This window comes from Antrostomus carolinensis, unplaced genomic scaffold (genome assembly GCF_000700745.2).
Source record: "Antrostomus carolinensis isolate BGI_N321 unplaced genomic scaffold, ASM70074v2 scaffold18091, whole genome shotgun sequence".
Classification (NCBI taxonomy): domain Eukaryota; kingdom Metazoa; phylum Chordata; class Aves; order Caprimulgiformes; family Caprimulgidae; genus Antrostomus; species Antrostomus carolinensis.
The window spans coordinates 6,146-26,335 of NW_010294997.1; the positions used below are offsets into that span (position 1 = coordinate 6,146).

Sequence of the window (20,190 nt, forward strand, 5' to 3'; positions counted from 1 at the left end):
TCTATCAGACCATACATGTTCATGTCTTGAGATGTAAGGTAAGACATGTTAAGTTTGAGATGAAACTCCAGCATCTCTGCTGTTGTCAGCTGAAAACTATATATTCATACCCTTTATCCCATTTTAATGAAGTTCACTGAAATAAATCTATATGCTAGTGTAGCTTCTGTTCCGTACAATAAAACATTTTAGGAGATACTGAGCGTATCTCCTAAAATGATGTAGAGTAATGAAAACAGCCCTTCAATTTTATTCTTGCAATGTGCATCTTAAAGACTGAAAAATGTTCCTTACTAAGCAAGATTTGTGTCTCTCAGGTTTGGAGGTGTATTCTGCTTCTGTCTAGTGACAATAAAATTTGTATGGTCTTGAAGGCCAAATGGCCCATATGGGACACACAGAAAGAACAATAGAATTGGAAAGTTGGGGCAACAATGACACATCCCTAAGGTAGTAAAATAAAAAGTTTAAGAAGGGCACATAAAAGTACACAGTAAACTGGAAGCTTAATTGATAGCTGATCAACTGTTTCTGCATATTATTTACTGTTTTGAAGCAGTGGGTCTCCGGCATCCTGGAGGTTGATCCCTTCCCTGCTGATCCCTGCAACTGAGTTCTTGTGTGATCTTGGGTAAATCATACAATCTTTTCATGTCTCCACTGTGGAGTTTAAGGAAAAAAAATGTCATAGGACTCTTGTTGGAAGCAAATGTTAATAAATAAATAAATCAATAAAGGTGGTTGGCTGTTCTGGAGGTACATATGTGTAACAGTATTGCATTAACCATGCTTTCCAGCATTGATCTGTAACCTGAGCCAGTGTGGGTTCAAAATGATGACTGCAAGCCAGTACATTCACCTTGTAATTTTTTGAACTCAATCAATAAGGTTGTTTAACTCTTCATTGATCAAAAATTGATTGTTTTGGGAGCCACCATCTTTTTCAGACACTTTCCAATTACTTCAATTCTAAAAGGATATCCAGTTCATCCATAGGCTATTAATGAAGTTTATGACCCGTGTTATTTAAGGAGTCTGTGTAGATAGCCAGAAGAGCTTTAAAGTGAATGAAATGAAGAGCTAATTTGGGTAAAGGAGATGCTGCAATATTAACTTTTTCCCTTTTTTTTTTCCCTCTTGTATAGCCATTGGTGAATATGAAGAGCTTAGAGCAGAGAATAAGAAAACGAAAGAAGAGGTTTGTATCTATTGATTATTTCTTTCATTCTGAAATGCTAAATGGCAGAATACCTTATTGGCTATGGGCAGTTGTTGTCTGCTTTTGTGAGCTCAGCTGATTACTTACAACAGTGACACTTGTAACTACTACTTGTATACCTGTAGGTGTTAAGGTGCAATGAATGCAACTCCAAGCAGCTGTTCTAGCTGGCACACTCCAGAAAAGTTGTTACCAATATATATATATATTTAAATGGTTGCTGCTATAGCCAGTTTGCATATGGTTACAATGTGAGCATAGTCCAACTCGTGTTTAGATATTCTTAGTGTGATAGTTTAACATTTCTGGCAGCCAAACAAGACACAGCCACTTACAGCCCAACTACCCCCCTCCACCCCCTTCCCCCCCAAGGAATTGGGGAGAGAATTGGAGGGGTAAAGGTCAGGAGACTTTTAGGTTGAGTTAAGAACAATTTAATAATTAAAGTAAAATAAAATTAATAAGAATAATAAGAGTAATAATGATAACAACTATATGTATATATATATTTATATATACGAGTGATGCAGAGTACAGTTGCTCACCACTCGCTGATAACGATCCTGGAGAAGCAAAAAGGAACCAGAAACTGAAATCACAATCCTGGAAAAGCGAGTCCAGGCGATTCCTGAGAGAATCCTCCCCCTTTCCAGTCAGCCCTGGTTAATATACTGAACATGACGTGAAGTGACATGGAATATCTTACTGGCATATACAACTGTCAATTCCGGGTTTTACTGACTACTACACTTTTCTTCTCCACCCCATCCCCTGCCCCTTCCAGTTCTCTTCTTGAAAACTGCCCAAGCACCCTGTCCTTTTAGTTGTCAACTTTGTTCTCATAACAATCCCCACTGAAACCAAAGCACAGTGCTTGCTAGCTACTGAGAAGAAAATTAACCCTATCCTAGCAAAAACCAGGACACTTAGGAAAACTTGTTTCTTTTAGATCTAAACCTTCTTTTATTACAGCTTGATTTGCACAGTGGAAATTCCTGAAAAGAAAATAGAAAAAATGTTCCCCTCACCCAGCCCTTCTGAAAATTCAGAATGTAGGAACATGTTTTCTGAAGGTATTTGAAATCTTTCTCCCTGCTCCACATCAGAAAAAAACCACCGACTTTTAAAAGGAGAGCAAGATGTCTTATCTCAACTTGCAGAAAGGTACTGCAGCATAGAACAGATTTGCAGCATATTGTGGTGCGTGTCCTTCTGTGGAATCTATGTGCCTGTCCAACTTGAAAAGAGGCACTGAATGTATGGGCTGAACTTCAGACATTACTGCAGGCTTCATTTTTTAATGTTCAGAGATACTGGAGTAAGAAATAACAACTGCTTTCTAGATTGTTCCTTCTGATTACGATATGTTGTCTTCCTAGTAGTAAAATTAAGCACATTCAGTAAGGTAGCTCTTCCCACCCAGGGCTCTTGTTCATTCAACACACCTGCTTTCTACAAGGAAGCCATCAGGAACAGAGAACTCTGAGAGATTTGATGGCAGTGTTGTGTTGCATAAATCCATCTCAATGTGCAAAAGGTTTTTAACAGATACCTGCCAAAAGAAACTGTGGGCAGCGGAAGCCTCTTAGCAGTTCTAGATAGTGAGGAAAGCAGAGGAGTCAGTGCTACACTGTACCGTAAACAGAAAATTATCCTTTCTCTGGTATTATTGAGCTGAAGATGCAAGAAACATGTTAGTTTTCAAATTCCAATTAGCTGCCAAGGCATGTAGGTTTAGTTTAGCTTCTTGTGAAGTAATTTCTGAAGGGTCATGTTTAGTCCAGTTGTTATAAACATTGCAATTCAAGGCTGTGTTGGGAAGACCTTGTCTTTAACTACTTTCTCATTATTAAAGAAAACTTGAAGCTTGAAAACTTCACATTACACTTCAGCAATGAGTATGTGTGTTTCCACTGACCTCAGCATACTGTGCTTCACTACCTTCTACCCACTGACCTTCTTGTCTCTTTTTACTGTGCTTGTTGCTGCTTTCCCATTCTACTGTCCTACACCAGAGCCTCAGATGTCCCAGGAAATCTGTCCTCTATTTTTGCTGTTCAGAAGACTGGCAGTTCATCTCTTAGTACTCAGAAGAAAAGGAGAACGAAACTGAATGAGATGAAGAGTCCATCTAGCCCAGTATCCTGTCTCTGACAGCAACAGAAAGAGAGAAGTGGAAGAGCATGTATAACACCTCCACAGAGTTATCTTCTAGTCTCCAAACCACTTCCAGCCCAAGGACTTCCTCAGCTGCATGTGGTTTCAGTGTGTTCTGCCCTCCACAGCTCTCTTCCTTGAATTTGTCCCCTCCTCCCCGAGCTCATGCTGACTGTTGGCTTCTATCAGCTGTGAGAAGTTCCACATCAGGACTGTCTACCATGAAAAATGGGCTCCCCAGCTTTGCCCTGAACCCAAGTCCTGCTAGCTTTGGTGTTTCTCCATCAAAGCTTTGTTTAGGTTGGGGAGAGGCTGGGGGGGTTGTGGGGGAGGAGGTGGACAGGGAATGAGGAGGCTTTTTCTGTGATTTTTCTTGAGCTGCATTTTCATTTAGAAATGTTTTTCTTCAGAGGCAATTCTAATGAAAAATTTTGTTGACAAAATTGAGATGAAATGAGATGTTCTGAGGTTGTTTCTTGCATTCTGCTCTTCTTTCTTCCTTGTTCCTCCCCCTTGCAAGATTTCTTTCCTGCATATCTCTAGCCACTCCTGTGTGTTTCTTCTAGGATTGGTATGGTGTTTTTCAGAATACTTGCAAAACTTGCATAACAACTGAAAATCCTCCAACCCTGAGCGCATGAGGATTACATCCCCAGTTGGGCAAATTAGTTAAGCATGTGCTCAGGGTTGGAAGATTTTCAGTAGTTATGCAAGTAGTCTCCATCCAAGAACTTCCATCCTGCAAATTTGTGTGCTTGTGTAAGCAGTCCTGCTTCACTGTTTTAAGTGCTTGGACTCAGGTGGTTAAGTGTGAGGCCCTAAGTGCATTTCTTCTCAAAAAGAAAAAAGAATGTACAGATACAGAATTTATGGTTATTCTAGTGGAAGGTGTCCCTGCTGATGGCAGGGGGGTTGGAACTGGATGATCTTTAAGGTCCCTTCCAACCCAAACCATTCTATGTTTGCTTACAGTGCCAATATTGGAAGAAACTGTTCCTCCTGTTATTGCAGGACTGGATAATCCTGAAAGCTCGTTAACATCTCTCTAATTTTGTATCTTAGTTTATGCTTTGCAGGCTCAAACCTGATACTGGAGGAAGTATAGCTCATGTTATCTCTACCTGTGGGTCTGAGAAGTCACGGGTGACTTTAGTTCCAGGTTCTGACACTGTCTGTCAGTATGAGTGTAAGCAAATGGCTTCCTCTCTGTCAATTGTAGTCACGTAATTGCGTCGATAGGAGGAAGAGAAGAGAGAATTAATTATTTTTTTAATAAAAAGATTTGCAGATTATTTGTGGAAAGTACCACAGAGGAGTTAGCAGTCTGTATGTATGTGCTTTTGATGCACACAGTGGAATTTGTTTTTTTAAATCACCAGTGCGTTTGTATGTCTCTGCAAGACGAGCTGTGTGATGGAGAAATGATCCTAGTTTATGTCAGAAACATGGAACTCGGTGCCTAACAGGCAGCTAACTTAAAATAAGATATAATTTTAATTTTTGAAAATTTATCCACTTTGTTCTATATTTTTTCTTAAGATTAGAAAGTAAATTGACTTTTGCATAATTTATTTTGTTGAGAGCACTGCTACTTAAAAGGATGCCAATAACCATGAGAATTTAGGAGCAAAATATAAGCTCTTTAATCTGCAGTGTCTCTTCCTCATTGCCTTGCTGAAGTGCCAATTTGGAGACCTCTGGTTGGGTCTCTGACAAAATCAGTGCAGGCGTATTTTTTATTACTATTTTAAAATACTTTCAAAAACTGGAGCAAAAATAACATTGTCAGATTGCTTCTCTTAGGTCATCCTTTTAATTGTGATAGCTGACTAAACATACATACCAGTTCCCCAAAAAATAGATAACTAACATTCAGTTGCACACAAAATGTAGATAACTTAATATGCAGTTCTGACGTATTCAGAGTCAGACCATGAATAAATATTTGACTACTTGCTAATCAGACAGAAATGACTGTGAACGCTGGTTTTGACAGTGTTTTGTCATGCTGCCAGTAGGGAAAAAAAAAAGCAAGACAGCTTTCCAAAACAGTAGGTATAATACTGTGTCTCTGTTATATCATTCATGGTGTTTGCTCTGTTAAAACACATGTATAGAGTGGATTATATGTTTTCTCACCAAATGGGAATGGAGAAGAGATTCTGCCTTGAAGACATGCTCATTCTTTTTGTAAGTAGACTATAGCAAATGTCATAGGATACTTTTGAGTACTGTACCAAACTCATTAAATAAGAATTAAATCTGCATCAATTTCACAATCTGTGTAAATGGGAAAGAATGTATCTTGTGTTGCTTAGTAATGGCTTAATTGACTATATGGCTACTACGTGAACTTCTTGCATCTTAATATCTGGACTGAACAATCCCCTCCTTGTTTTTGCCCTTTGAAGGCCTTTTACTGAAGTCAGTAGGAGCTTATGTGCAAAATAGTTGGCAAAAAAAGAAGCCTGTTAGAAGAGAATAGACAAAAAAACCCAGAACTCCTTGGAATTAGTGGCAAAGAGTCATTAGGCTGGTGGGAGCAGGCGTGTGGAGACTCATGTATCCATAGGCTTCCAGGCGGTTGTGTGCATCAGCTTCCCAACATCACTTTGCAGTGTCAGGTTCCTGTGATGACATGGTCCTGCCCTGGCATTGTGCTAGCTCCAAGTACAGGCCAAGCTCATGTGCTGCTGTTTACCTCGCTATAGATGCAGTATTTGGTTTGAACACTGATCTTTGACCTGTACAAGATTTAATTGTAAGTAGTCAGCTGGAAATGAAAGTGTGGCCTCGTATCTTGTGTACTTGAAAGGCAAAACTCTGAAATTGAGTGGGATTGGCAAAGCTCCTGAACTTGCTCCTGCAAAGACGAAGAGATGTAAGGAGTTACTCACAAAATGAATTTTGGAAACTGAACTGCTAATTTGTTTCTAAAAATACAGATGCAGTGTCTTCTTATTGCCAAGAAATTATCCTTGAGTACTATAGCTAGTTTAGGAATGGAATGGGAATATTGTCTATTGCCTTTGTTTTTTATTGCAATAATGGTGCTATAAATGTTAGATTTAAAAGATAATAAATAAAATTGTATAAATGCTTATTTTCCTCTGCAGAGAAGCTGAAACTCTTAACAAAATAAAGTTAGAGCCAGAAAATTTACCAACAATCCAGGAGTTACCAACTTTTTTTTTTTTAATTGAAGGGTACTCTTGAGTATGGAGCTTTCTGTTAATACAGACAAGAAGAGACTTAGTAAATACTCGAAAGCTGTTTCTACTCAATAGTTGCATGTGCTTGAATGTGAAAAGTGAACAGTAGATTTTATAGTAATGTTATGCTCTTTGCCTTTTAACATTTAGCATTAGTGATATTCTTGTCAATTAACAATTCTACTGTATATGCCTGAAATTGCTTCTTTGAAAAGTGAGGTTGTGAATTTTGAAGGCTTCTGTGCAGCTTCTTGAGAACAGCTAACATTTCTAAATGTTGATATTTTTAAACTTTCCTGTTTTAAAGGTAAGGTAAATTTATTTTAAGAGATGACAATGTTTTTTATTATGAAACTTAATAGGAATATTTTACATAACTTTCCAGTTTGAAACAGTACAAGTAGTTAAAGACAATCTCAAGTTTTTTCTAATTCTTGGCTAAATTGGAGATAAACTATTTATTTTTTGGTAGGTTTTTTTTTGCTTGCACGGGTCTGATTGCAAGACAAAAGGCAAAGTGCTCTCCATTGATCATTTCAGCAAGGGCAACAATCTCCCGCTTTCCTTTTTCTCCTGCTCTTTCATTCTGAAGCGCAGTAGCAGCAAAAGGAAAATATTCAGAAAGCTGCAACTTAGGTGCAGGAATTGCTCTACAGAAACCCAAACCTACAGACCCTGATTGTGCGGAGAAACGTGTGTAGCTATCAGGAGAATAGTCAGCTTGCCGTGGTCCAAATGGAGCTCTCTCTGCAAATAGCACTCAAGGTGAAGTGGAATAGGTCATTTAACTTCCCCTTTTGCTGCGCAGGGAAAGCTGTTATGCCTTACAGCATGGTGCTGGAGGATTTCAAAAGGAGTTTTTCCTATCAGTGGGATAGGGAGTGTACCACATCCTCTACATCAAGGTTTCCATCAGTAGGAAAGTGTCTTGTTGACTTCCACAGGCAACAGATCAGATCCTTAAAACACTAATCTACTAGGTTTTTAAACTGAGCGTTGAAAGCGCTTGCTCACTTAATTGCAGTGGGCTGAAAGCTTGCAGCATGCAGAACAATCCGTGGGTGAAGTATGCCAGTGTGGTTACAGTGTCTCTCTTGTAAAATATAAAGAGGCAGCAGCTCACACTGATGCCCCTTTTGCAGCGGAGCTGTGCGCTGCAGGAACAATCAGAAATACTTTCTTTCCGTGTCTTTTACTGCCTTCTGTTCTTAGACTGCGCTTCTGCCAGTAAGGTAAGGCAAATTTTTGCTGAGGAAACTGAGAGGGAGGGCAGCAAGCAGCAAGCTTCATGCACAGATTTCCCTTCCCCACCTCTCCTGTGCAAGATTCTCTAATCAGCTTCTTTATCAACAGGGCCAGATGAAACGGTGAGTCCTTGTCAGGTGCCTCTTGCTCAGCATGTCTTGCTACCTCTGCAGCTCTTCCTTGTTTCACAGACTGTTACAGCAGCTGGTGACTGACCTGTCCCCCCTGCTCAGCCGCTGTCCCTTGTCTTATCACCCCAGTGCCACCAGAAAGGAGATTGCATGTTGAGTGCAGCTCCTTTTGCTCCCACCGATAGCCATCAGCAGTGGCTTCCAAAGCCTGCTGAAGGCTGCCCCTGAGGCATCCTCTCCTTGCCCAAGAGCACATCCTTCTTTGGGCCTCATCCAAGGTTGTCTGGAGCTGACAGAAGGGCTCCTTTGAATCTGGCTGCCTTTGAGTCAGGCTCTCCCCTTTCTTGTTACTTAACAGCAGTCTCCTTTCCCAGCTAACTCAAAGTGAGTCCTCATGTGGAAAAACTGAAAATCAAGCAAAATCATTTTAGGTTTTTTTTTTTTTTCCCCCCCAGTTCTGTTCCAGTGACTGGTATCCTTGCAATTGCAGTTGGGCTGTAAAGAGCTTAGTCACACAGATCTCTTCCAGAAGTGAACTCATGGTCTTACATTGATTTATTACTGTGAACATCCACAGCCGCCTGTGAGGAAGGATGTCTGGTACGCCGTGTGTGTAAGACACGTTGTGTGCCAGTCATACTTCCCCCTGGGTCATGTGTTCTTCACAGTGTGGTTAATCACTGGCTGTCTCTTGTGAAGTTTACTCATTTCTTTGAGTTCTTTAATTTGATTATAGGAGGGGTTTTCTTGGATAATTCTATTTAATGTCTGTTTTATTCTTTCTCTTTGAAGAAACCTTTCCATCATAAGATCAGTGGTTGCAGCCCTGTTTAGTATTAACATTAAACCCAAAATTAGTAAAACTGGGGTGATGGGAAATCCTCAAATTATGTAAATGAGTGTCCTCCCCTCTTCAAGGCTGAAGCTTTGCTAATAATGTTATGAAACTGAACAGCATGTCCCTGTTTATTGGCTTTGAGGTTTTCCTTGCATATGGTAGGTGTAGAAATGTAGGCCCGTCTACCAAGTCTGTTTGTGTTAAAGACACTAGATTTAAAGCATATTCTTGACTTGCAAAGTATTGCTTTTACTGTTGTGTGGAACATGGATGACTGTTTATATCAGTTTTGGGTAATGTGGCTCTTCTAAAGTATTATCAGTGTAGCTCTGAATTGGAACCTAAAATCAAGTACAACTTACCAGTTTGATTAGGAAATACTGTGGGTAATGAATTTTTTATGCATAGTTTCCATCAATCTTACATGACTGAGAGCAGAAAGAAATGATGCTTTGATAGGCTTCTGTACGTTACTCTGCTGGCAATTGATCTTTGTTGATTTTGCATGTTCTGACTGACTGCTAATTAAATAACTGGGATCAGTGTTTCACTTCAGTTTTCTCTTCTCCTGTAGTGTGACAAAATCAAGCAAGAACGAGATGAGGCTGTCAAAAAACTGGAAGAGTTTCAGAAAAGTAAGTTGATCATGGTAGTGGGAATTTTTTGGTATAGAGAGTTATGAACATCACTCTGCATACTGTACAACAGTTTTAAGAATGCTGAGATTCAACTCCACTTGCTGTTTCTTCTTCAAAGCCTTGTTTTAAGGAGTTAGTGCAGTGGGACTTTGACCATTGTCACACTAACTGCTGTCACACCATTTATACGCTCTGATGCAGGTAGCCATTCTTAAGATGCAAAGTGGTGAAAATACAGTGGTACAAATTAAACTCTATCTCACTTGGATTCTGCTAGTGACTTTTAGAATGATATATGCATGGATTGAGTGGGATTTGACCCTATTGCTGAGATTGCTCATAATAATAATAATAATAATGGTTATTTTTTTTTATGAAGGAGTAAAATTACTTCAATCATAGACACACCAATAAATGTTTTTAGGATGAACTGCTGCCTCTTGATAATTTTTAGAGCAAGTTCTGTCTTGTCTGGGCTGTGAGAATGTCGATATTCAGTTTTACACTTTTATGGTAGTGGTTCTATTGAAACTGTATGGTGTCTGGAAGCAACAAAGCACATCTAATGGGAGTGGAAGTATCCTAGTGGAATAGCTCCTTAGAAGAGACAATTACAATAGGATTGTGTTCTGTTATGTCTGGTTTATGCCAGCATGGTGAACTGCACAACGAAGCACCAGAAATGTGGATAAAGGTAATGCAGGAGAAGGAAATCACATGCTCTATAGTTTTGTGTGACTATGTTAATAGAGGAGTTTGCTCACTTTTATTTTATAATTGTTCATATGATCCAATTATGGAAAATAATCCAAAATCAACAGGAATCATCTACTGCCTTAAATGATCTTAGACGATTGTTCTGTGAGGCAAGAATGTTCTCCAAGAAGTCTAATTCCTCTGGAAAAAATTGCAGCCTGTTTTGTTTTTGTTATGATACGAGGAATACCAGAGTGTGGCAGAAAATGTCAAGTAGTTAAGACTTAAAATTTGAAGTAATATTTGATGTTGTAAAATTTTATAGGTTTCTTTAATCTTCCTTTCACACTTTTAAAGGACATCCCTTGTAAACATAGTGATAAAATGCCAGGGATATTAGGATTTTAAGGCAATAATAGAGCCCATTATTTAAACGACAATATAAAAGGCAATTATATTGATGAAGAGCTACATCGGCTTTGTGTCTGTGAATAAACTTGGCCTGTACTCAGCTTCTATTTGTTCTCCTGGCATAAACACATATTGTGTGTGATTCCAGTTTAATGGGGCCCCGTTTGTATGCCAAGCAGCTGCATTTTAGGCCCTATTGCGTGATTTCATAGCTCTCTGAAAATTGGTTCTATTGAGCACAAGAGATAGAAGGTGGTGGTGGGGGGGAAAGCTTCAACACACAATCATTTCTTTTCAATTGGAGCCAGCAAGGTTGATGACAACATGACCATTGTGTTATAATGATAAGACCACTAAGGATCTGTACCTCTCATCAAGGCTTTCACACAACAGCAGATACAATTTAATTCACTGCTCTGTCAGCAGTGCTGATACCATTATGCCGTCTGTCTCCACAGTTATAATCACTGTCCTCCGAGAAATGCAGTTGAAATGATCTTGAGCAGTCAAAGAAACTCTCAATTAAGCCTGCCACTTCCAATGTGTCAGATTGTGTCTTATGCACTTGGTACAATTTTCACTTCCAATCCTGTTTATTTACAATGTCTACCAGTAATTACGCTTAACATGTCATTTAGTGAGGGTGCCCCTGCCAAGGAGATTGTTGGGTGCTGCAGTACCATTGAGTGGGAGTTTCTCGCAGTCAATGCCATCAGCGGCTTTTAGTCCCTGATGGGATGCAGTAGTAATGTTGATAATGCAAGTATCGTGCTCATCAAGTCATAATTAGATGCCACTCAAATGTGCCACTTGTAATAACAGTGTTGATTCATGTTTTCTCGGTGACTGCAACTACTAATTAGTTAAGTGGTTTTTGGTTGGCCTGCATTTGCTGTGGATTATTATTACCCCTGAAAAAAACTGTCAAGGTTAGAGATGTTTCAGGCCACTTAGTGCTGCTTTATGAATTTTAATATTGACATAATAAGAACTTTGGACAGACTTAGGAAATAATATATTTTTGTATTTAATTTGGAAAGATTTTTTTCCCCTGAGTTAATCATAATTGCAGGTTAATTAAGTTTAAATGAACCAAGAGTAATCCCTAGTTCTGCCATGTGAGCCCAATCCTTGTTTCCTAACTTTAGCATTGCTTGAGGCCGTTAGATTCCTGTCTGTAAAATGGGAGCAGTGCTGTATCTCCACTGCTCCCTCATCCTGCCCAAAGCATTTCATTGTTCCAAATTCCCAGAGCTGGGTAGAATACAAACAGAAGAGATACGGCCATGTACCATCTGAAGCTTTTCCTCTCTTGAACTAAATATAGCAGCTGGTATTTCACACTTGGAGCAGGTAATTTCTCCAAAGTCAGAAAAAACGGAAATAAAAAGACAACCAAAGATAGAGGTGTGGTTGCTCTGCTCTTTAAAGTCATCATGTGAATACAGTTTTTGGACCAAGATTTCCCAGTACTTCACCCTGCAGTTTTTTTTGGCTGATATTTTGTAGGACTTGTTTCTTGCATGCAGCTACTGATTTGACAGCAAACTGTTTCCCATCTTATTAACAGCAAAGTTTAGTTAATATTGACTAATTATCAGTAAAGCTGCATAAATAACACTTGTTAATGGCCTGCTTTTTACTGTCCTGAAGTCCTGTGCTGTAGTCATTAAAATGATCTCTGGACATCAAAGAGGACTTAAATATCTCTCTTCAGTATTTAGGCAAAAGTCTTGGAAGAGATCAGGTGGGACTTTACACAGTGGTGTGAAATACTAGTTTTTAAAGCTTATGTTCATGAAAATGAAAGGAAATGCTAGAAGCCCTCCATATTTACACTATATTCTATATTCTTCCTGCTCCAGAGTATTGTTTAGCTGTGAGTTCACAGAATCACAGAATGTTGGGGATTGGAAGGGACCTCAAAAGATCATCTAATCCAATCCCCCTGCCAGAGCAGGAACACCTAAGATGAGATGACACAGGAAGGCATCCAGGTGGGTCTTGAATGTCTCCAGAGAAGGAGACTCCACAGCCTCCCTGGGCAGCCTGTTCCAGGGCTCTGTCACCTTGAGTTGTCCTTTCTTCACATTGAAATCCTGACACTGGGCTGAAAAGGAATCTGCTCCATGAAATGACTTGCAGAATTAGGGTCCAGGCTGCTGGTTGGGATGAATAAGGGTGCCAGGAGCCAAGGAGGAGTTGTGTCAATGAACAAGGTGCTAGCCTGAGAAGTGGGAAACTGTTGTTGGGTTGCTTTGCTCCAGATCCCCTGTGCAACTTGAAGCTTGTCACTTAGAAGACTTTGAACACTAGTTAAGTATGTCACTTAGATGACTTTCAACACGAGTTAAGTACATGGGTATTGTTGGAATTGCAGTAAGGAAGCGCAAGCTGAAATGCATCTGTGCTTTTAGGCATCCTGTAACTCATGTTGATATCCTGTTTAAAAAATAAGATTTGTTCCATAACTTTTTGATCACTCTAGGAATATTGAGTGTCTTCGGTGTAGTGACGTGTAGCCACTGCTGTAATAGGGATCCTGTAAGTGCAAAGGACAGATGTGTCTCCTTCTCTTCCAGCTGTGACATCCAATACAGCAGCACAGTCACGTATTTCAGATACAGCTAGTGTCAAAGCTGATGGGTCAGAACCAGAAGAAGGAGCTGTGCTGTGCTAATGATTGGACTTCAGTGGAGTATGTACTGTAGGACACACTATAAATGTGGAGGCTTTGGTCACTTAACTTTCTCCATTTCCTAGTAAACTTGTCCCAGGCCTGTGCTGTATGTCCATCCTGGAGCTCTTCTTGTACACTGTGTTTAGCAAGTGTAATGATACTTAAATATTGTATAAACCTGAAGACCAGAAGGTTAAAATAATCTTTGTAAAACACCTGAGTTAATCTTGCTGCTTAAAAATGTTGAGGTTCCAATCTTCTGAAGGTGGTGTCCATACCAAATTTTCAAGAGGATTATGATGGCTATCTGAAGGGACAATCCTAGTGGTCTGACTCTGATTCCTCAAGTGTTAATGAAATAAAGATGGTGAATGATGGTGGTCATGGAGGCTCTTGCTGTCCTTCTACTTCCATAAGTTTATGCTCAGTTCTCCAGTTCCCCCTCTAATGCTGCAGATGTGGCTTGAGAGAGTTGCTTAAAGTAGTGATCCAGATATTCAGTGTTCAAAACAATTCCTGTCCATGGAGCTTACCCAAGTACATACTTCCCTGTATTTGAAATGCTTACGTAGCAAGTTAACAGAAAAAGATGTAATATTTCTGACCATGGGATGCATGTGTCAAATGAAGGAAAATACTGACTAATTTTTAAACTCTTCCCTTAGTTTCTCACATGGTTATTGAGGAAGTAAACTGTATTCAGAACCATCTTGAAATTGAGAAGACGTGCCGTGAAAGCGCTGAGGCTTTGGCTTCTAAGGTGAGAAGAATTACGGTGATTCTGTTTCATCTGACTTCTTTTTCTTTTTTTTTTTTTTTTTTTCTCCTTGACTTGAGATTGTATACATGTCCCATATGTGTTTTCATATAATCTTGTGGATCTGTGAAATTGTTTTGAAGTGGCAAAAACTATAAGCCATGTATGAGATGCAAATACAATTCCTTCATTTAAAGAAAAAATTTAAGTTGCTATTTTGGAATAGTAAGTCATGGACCAGCATCTTGATATCTAGTTTTTATATGCATTTAGGTTAAATGGAAAACAAGTTTTAGAACTGTCCTGTGTGAGATATAAAACAATAATGAGCATTTCAGTGTCTAAATCAAATGGAAAAAGTCAACCACTGCATTACATTTCAGGTGATTGTTTATGAAAGCAAAGCGAGGGCAGGGGAAAGGTGACCTCCACTGCTCTGTTGATTGCGTCTAGTCTGATGAATTTAGCAAGTGTGTAATTTTCTATATTCCATCTCATCAGAAGTGCATTATTATTAAAGAATGTTTTTATCTCTCTGTTATATATTTTTGGTTGTGTAAAATGCATCTGAGCCACTTCATCAGAAAATGGATTACAGCAATTTTGAACCAAATTTCATTAGCAATGCTGACTGCCTTTTTTTTTCTTTTTTTTTCCTTTTTTTCCCCTCCCCATCCCCTGCCCCTCCATCCTTAGATATGGTAAAAATCACACCAGCAAGAAATCACTTTAATTTAGATGCATTAGCAATGTACTTTCTGGAGGTATTTACTTAATTGTTTGCATAATGACACTATATTAGAATTCATAAGATAGACAATCAGCATATAAGTAGGAAAATGAATGTATTTATGCAACATTTCTTCTTCTCTGCACTTTTCCTGTAATGCACGTACAGGGGCAGTTCAAAGACTGGCTTTACCCCAGGGAACTGCTTTGCCAAAGCTGATCTGTTTGTTGCTGTGAGCTGACTAAATAAGGTTCCTTACACCACTCTTCCCACTTGCACAGTTTCATTCTTTGGGAATGAGATGAAGAAGTTCTTGAGTAAATCTCCCATAGTTGGGGAGCTGAGGAAAGGGAGGGTCGAAGATGGTTGCTTAGGTAGAACTTCAGGGTCAACCTAACTGTTCAGTATACTTTTATTTCAAGGTAAATATTGAACTTCTAAAGTGCATGTTGACTTCAGTATGTTGTATGTCATTAGTAAAAAAATGGAGTTTCATTTTTAGACCTGAAGGCAGGGAATGTTTGGCTGGTGGGTGGGCAGTCACCTCATCGTATGCCTCAACACCCCTGGGACTCTGCTGAGCTTGCTCTGAGCTGCTGGCATGGGGTGTCTAGATGCAGAACACTGAAAGAAATGGTGAGAGTGAAACATCTACAGCAACCTCTGATGTTCACTTTTTCCTGGCACCTTGGTCAAGATGAAGATGCCTTACAAAACCTCTTCTGTATCATCCACCACCCAGACATGTATTTAAACATCCATCCCAGAGTGGTTTCTGACTTGTGGTTTGACCCTTACGGAATTGGTTTATGATATGGCTTTTGTCTTACATGTATTGACTCTACAGTAATCATTGCTGAGAACTGAAATTAATTCAAAATAATTTTAAGGTAATTCTACTGTGACTGAGAGAATAGTGGTTGTGGTATTTGTAGTTTATAAGCAAAATAAGGACATAGGAGTAGGTAAGAGCTTTTATTTGATCAATTGGTATAACTGGCAAAACCAGATGAGGTTTCAGGAACACAAGGCCTTCTTCAGGTCATTTTTAGGGCTCCTGTTGATGCTGATATATGCTTAAGGGTAAGGAGCTGAAGCAGCTGTCACAAAGAATGTGTAGCATTAAGGAAGCTTGATAGTTGATTTTATTTGATTTGAACCTACACAGTGTATTTATTAGTCAGAAGTACCTGAGAGGAAAGAAGGGCATGGATGAAGCATCATGTTGAATTCAAGCCCCCTCAGAGGAGAAAGTGGACAAACTTCCCATCTTCAGACCATTTTAGTGTTGAATGGAGCATTTAATCTAATGTTACTTTGTCTTCTTTGTTTGATAGATCTTTTAATGATAAGGGAGAAAAAAAATACAGTTAACTTTTTTTTTTGCACAGCAGCTTAATGACAGATTAACTAGCTTCTTACTGTTTCTGCTTCTCAACTTCCAGCTGAACAAAGAAAATAAGACCTTGAAAAGAATTAGTATGCTTTATATGGCAAAACTGGGCCCAGAAATTATCACTGAAGAGATTAACATTGATGAGGATGATTCATCCACAGATACAGAAGCTAACTCTGCATCATGCAATTCTGTGCATTGCCAGCAGCAAATAAAAGGTGAGTGTTGTTGCTGATTCTACATCACCATAAAAGGCAGAAGTTGTCTAAAGAATGTCAGTATTGGTTTCAACCAGAGATCCATCTGCCTCCAAGTTGTGCTTCTGAGAGTGGTCATCAAAGGATTTCCAGGAAAGGCTGTAAGAACATGATAGACTTGTAGTGATACTGTGTAATGTAATGTATATGGTGGATATACAGCCTGCAAAGTAAGTTGCAATGCAATAGGAAAATGAAATCTATACAGCTAAGAGTGTTCAATGTTACTGAGTCAGTAAAAGAAATATTTCCTCAGATCCTTAACAAAGTAAAAGTTACGCAGAAGGACAAGGTCACCTTGGTATTGCTTCAACTGCAATGTCACTATTTCAAAACTTCTAAGACAGGACTCTATTTCTCTTTCCATTATGTGCCTTTGTACACACAAACTTCATTTGTGTTCCAGAGCTATGACTGTTGTACTGGGTAAATCAGCAAAGCTTGGGAATATGGAAATACATTGATAAGACAAATCTGAGCTTTATTGAGAATTTTCTGATTCTTTTTTGAAAGACAATTTGTATTTCAGTAATCCAAAATCTGCCTTCTTTTCTCGTCTAACTCTGTGATGAAATCATTGTGATTCTGTATGTTGTTATATCGTAGTACCTGAAAAAGAGAAATTCCCACATTCTGCATTTGGTCACAGAGAGAAGTATTAAGTGGTTCACTTTTTAAAAAAAAAACAATCCAAAACCCAAAAACCAACCAACTTTCACCTTTTTCTGATAGTAAGTTACAATAGCAAGTGATGTCTAAGTAAAGTTCAGCTTTCCTGAACTTTCAGCCTGACCTTGTTGTTTTCTGTTAGAATGCAGCAGCCTGAATGAAGTGGTACAAAATATCACTGAGAAAAGAGTGCTGTAAAAATGCTGTCAAAAAAAAAAAAATCCCATCCAAGAAATAAGATGTCATAGTACTCATTTCCATAATAAGCATCTTCCAGATGCTTATTATGGAAATGCATAATAAGCAGTTTCCATCCTATAGATGTAGGAAAAGAGGCAGAGTACGGTGTGATCCACACTGTGCAACCCATCTGAATCAGCAGTAAGGCTCTGGAGTTCCTCCTGTCTTTTACTGGAGCCAGAAGTCAAGTTTACATTTGAAGAGAGCAAAGGCTCTGGCTGCAGGTCAGAGAATGTGGTTAGGAGGGTAGCAGGGTCAAATGAGAGAAATATTTCCAGAAGAGCTCTGATGTATATGCTTTCTGTCTTGATGAAGAATTAATTAAAGAATGCAGCGTGGCATGTTGTAAAGAATTTGGAACTCCTGGTTTCTGCTCCTCTCTCTGGCCTTACAATTAAATGCTAATAAGCTGAGTTTTACAAGTGCTGAGTATCTTTAAAAGCCTTGGCATCCCATTTGCTATAGGAGAAGATATTCTGTCCCTGTGCCTAGAGAGAAGTATGTGTGTGTGGTGGCAGAGTGATCTGACGACATGTGTCAGAAGGCGGTGTTAGGGCTGTGTCCCCCTAGCCTAAGCCAAGCTTCATGGTGTTTGTCTTCAGGGAAAAATCTGAAGTTACATTTTGGATTACTTGCCAAGTGAAGACCATATGCAATGAAAGAGAAACTCTTTCTTGGTGCTTTGTGGTGTTACCCAAGGTGAAATCTGCTCTTGTATACATGTTTATGATTCCAAGCAGTTGTGTTTTGTGTTAGGAACCTTGGAAATCTTTTAGCCTTCTCCACCATTGAACAAAATACTGGATGTTTCTTGGAATGATTCCTTCCCTCCCACCACTTTTCTGTAAGGATATGTAAATAAGGTGGTACAGTCTGAGGCTCTTTGATTGAAACCCTCTCATCTATTAAAGTGATAAAATTTTGTCCCTCAGATACCTTCCTCTATTTTTGCTGTCTCATACATTACAGAAAGGTGATAGTAAAGCTGTAGTTCCTAATGGAAGTGTAGAGTGGTCTCAGAGCAGTGCCTGAAATTCATTTATAGGTTTTGAATTTTCTTTGGACATAACAAGAACTGAAAACTCAACTGTGTTGGTCAAGCAGTTTAGTGCATACCCTGTATCTGAAAATAAACATTTCTTGTACACATTTATAAAGATTTAGTTATATGGATAGGCTTTCTTTTCTCTATGAGGTTGATATATGTATTGTAAGAGTTGACAATCCAGTTACTATAAATTTCAATGAGCCTTTTTTTTTTTCCATTAATTTCACTGGAAAGCAGAAATCCATAAAACAGACAATTTGATTCAAGAATCTTCTGGGAAAACAAGTATTTTTATTTACTTTAGAATCTGTGTATGTTTTAATTTGGAGGAAAGTAAGTCTGAGGCTCCTGAACTGGGAGGGTGGGGCTGGGGTAGAATCAACATTTTTAAGATGCAAGACCAACCAGAATGACATCCAACATGTTGTCATCATCTGCAATTGACTAGCAACAATTTTCTCAAGTTGTGGCTGGTATTCAATGAACAGCAGTGCTATGAAATACTGGAAGCAGGTGGGGAATGAGAGCACTTACTGAAAGCTAATATATATCAATAAGTTTATATTTTTTGTTGTGTTTTTATGTTAACCTAAACCTTGATATATTATGTATGCAAACTGATCTCCTATTAAGAAGTGATTATAATCAAATGTGTTATTTCATTGTGAATTTAATTTATTTCATATTTTGATAATTAAGGAACAAAAATTCTGAGGGGAAAATTACAAGCATTAGCTCTTCCATCAGTACAGGTTATATTCTGACTCTGTTCACATAATGTTACAAAGACTTAAATTGGCAGCTGTTCAGGACAATTTTTTAAAATGAAAGCCTCCCAAGTATTAACTGCCTGTTGTTTTGTTTATTTCCCTTGTGACAAGAACTCATGATCCAAAAAGAACTGAAGTGCATTAATTTGTTTTTAAAGGACGCCTATTAAAAATTGCTTTCTGCTACCTCCATACCAGCGTCTCTGTGATGTGACAGTCTCCTGAGTAGCACTGTGGCAGGATTGGCCCTGTTATAGCAGGAAATGAATCATTCAGCATGCAAATAAAGACGGCAGTCCTGAACAAGGCAGCTTACCTCAATAGAGTAAATCTGAAACTGTGTCCCAGTTATAGATCTGTTACTTGACACTTATGCAAGTTCCTAAATTATTGAGGATGTACCTTGAATACTGCTGATGCTTTGTGTGCAGTTAAGGTGCTTCGTTCTTAATTGTACTTGCATTGCTGTGACATTTCCTTTGTTGTTTTCTTCCAAGAATAAAATATATTTTTCATTTCCTTCCTCAAACTGTAGAGCTGCGAGATCAAATCATATCTGTTCGTGAGGAAAAGAAGACCTTAGCCATTGAACTGGAAAACCTGAGGTGCAAACTTGTAGAAGTAATTGAAGAAGTATGTATTGTACCATGGAAGGCGAGACCACGCTAGTGTGTAGTCAGTACTTTTTGTATCTAATTTTGCTAAAAATGCTCACTTGTGAAGTTAATTGAATACTATCTAGTCACAAGCCTTGCCACCCTGCCTATGTGATGGACCACTCAGGACATACACCTAGAAGGGGCCTTCTACGTCAGAGCCCAGTCTGCTGCTGTTGCTGGCACATCACTTTTCATGATCTGTTCCAATACCTGTATGATAACTCTCATCTCCACTTCCTGACAGCCCCTCACCCATCACAGCCTGGGGGTTGTTTTTTTTTAATTTCCTTAAACCTATGAATGTGCAAGAAATACTTCTGGAGAATGTCCAGTTTAATCACTGGTGCTACTTCATTGAGCATATCCTTGAGTTTAGCCATTGGCAGTGCCCTGTCATGGTAATTAGACCAACAAATTGGCTTTTTGAGCCAGCAGTT

The 20,190-nt window shown here is 38.9% G+C and overlaps 1 protein-coding gene across 1 annotated transcript in view; it reads left to right on the forward strand.

Annotated features, from left to right (window-relative positions):
* The first annotated feature begins 1,153 nt into the window (after nucleotides 1-1,153).
* The window catches only part of SHTN1 (shootin 1), a 55,794-nt gene continuing 36,757 nt past the window's right edge, over nucleotides 1,154-20,190 (forward strand). Inside the window, exons 1-5 of the mRNA XM_010177836.1 lie at nucleotides 1,154-1,198; nucleotides 9,377-9,437; nucleotides 13,893-13,987; nucleotides 16,160-16,328; nucleotides 19,630-19,727. Coding sequence (XP_010176138.1) covers nucleotides 13,901-13,987; nucleotides 16,160-16,328; nucleotides 19,630-19,727 — 354 coding nt within the window. The 5' untranslated portion in view covers nucleotides 1,154-1,198; nucleotides 9,377-9,437; nucleotides 13,893-13,900. The remainder of the gene's footprint in view (nucleotides 1,199-9,376; nucleotides 9,438-13,892; nucleotides 13,988-16,159; nucleotides 16,329-19,629; nucleotides 19,728-20,190) is intronic.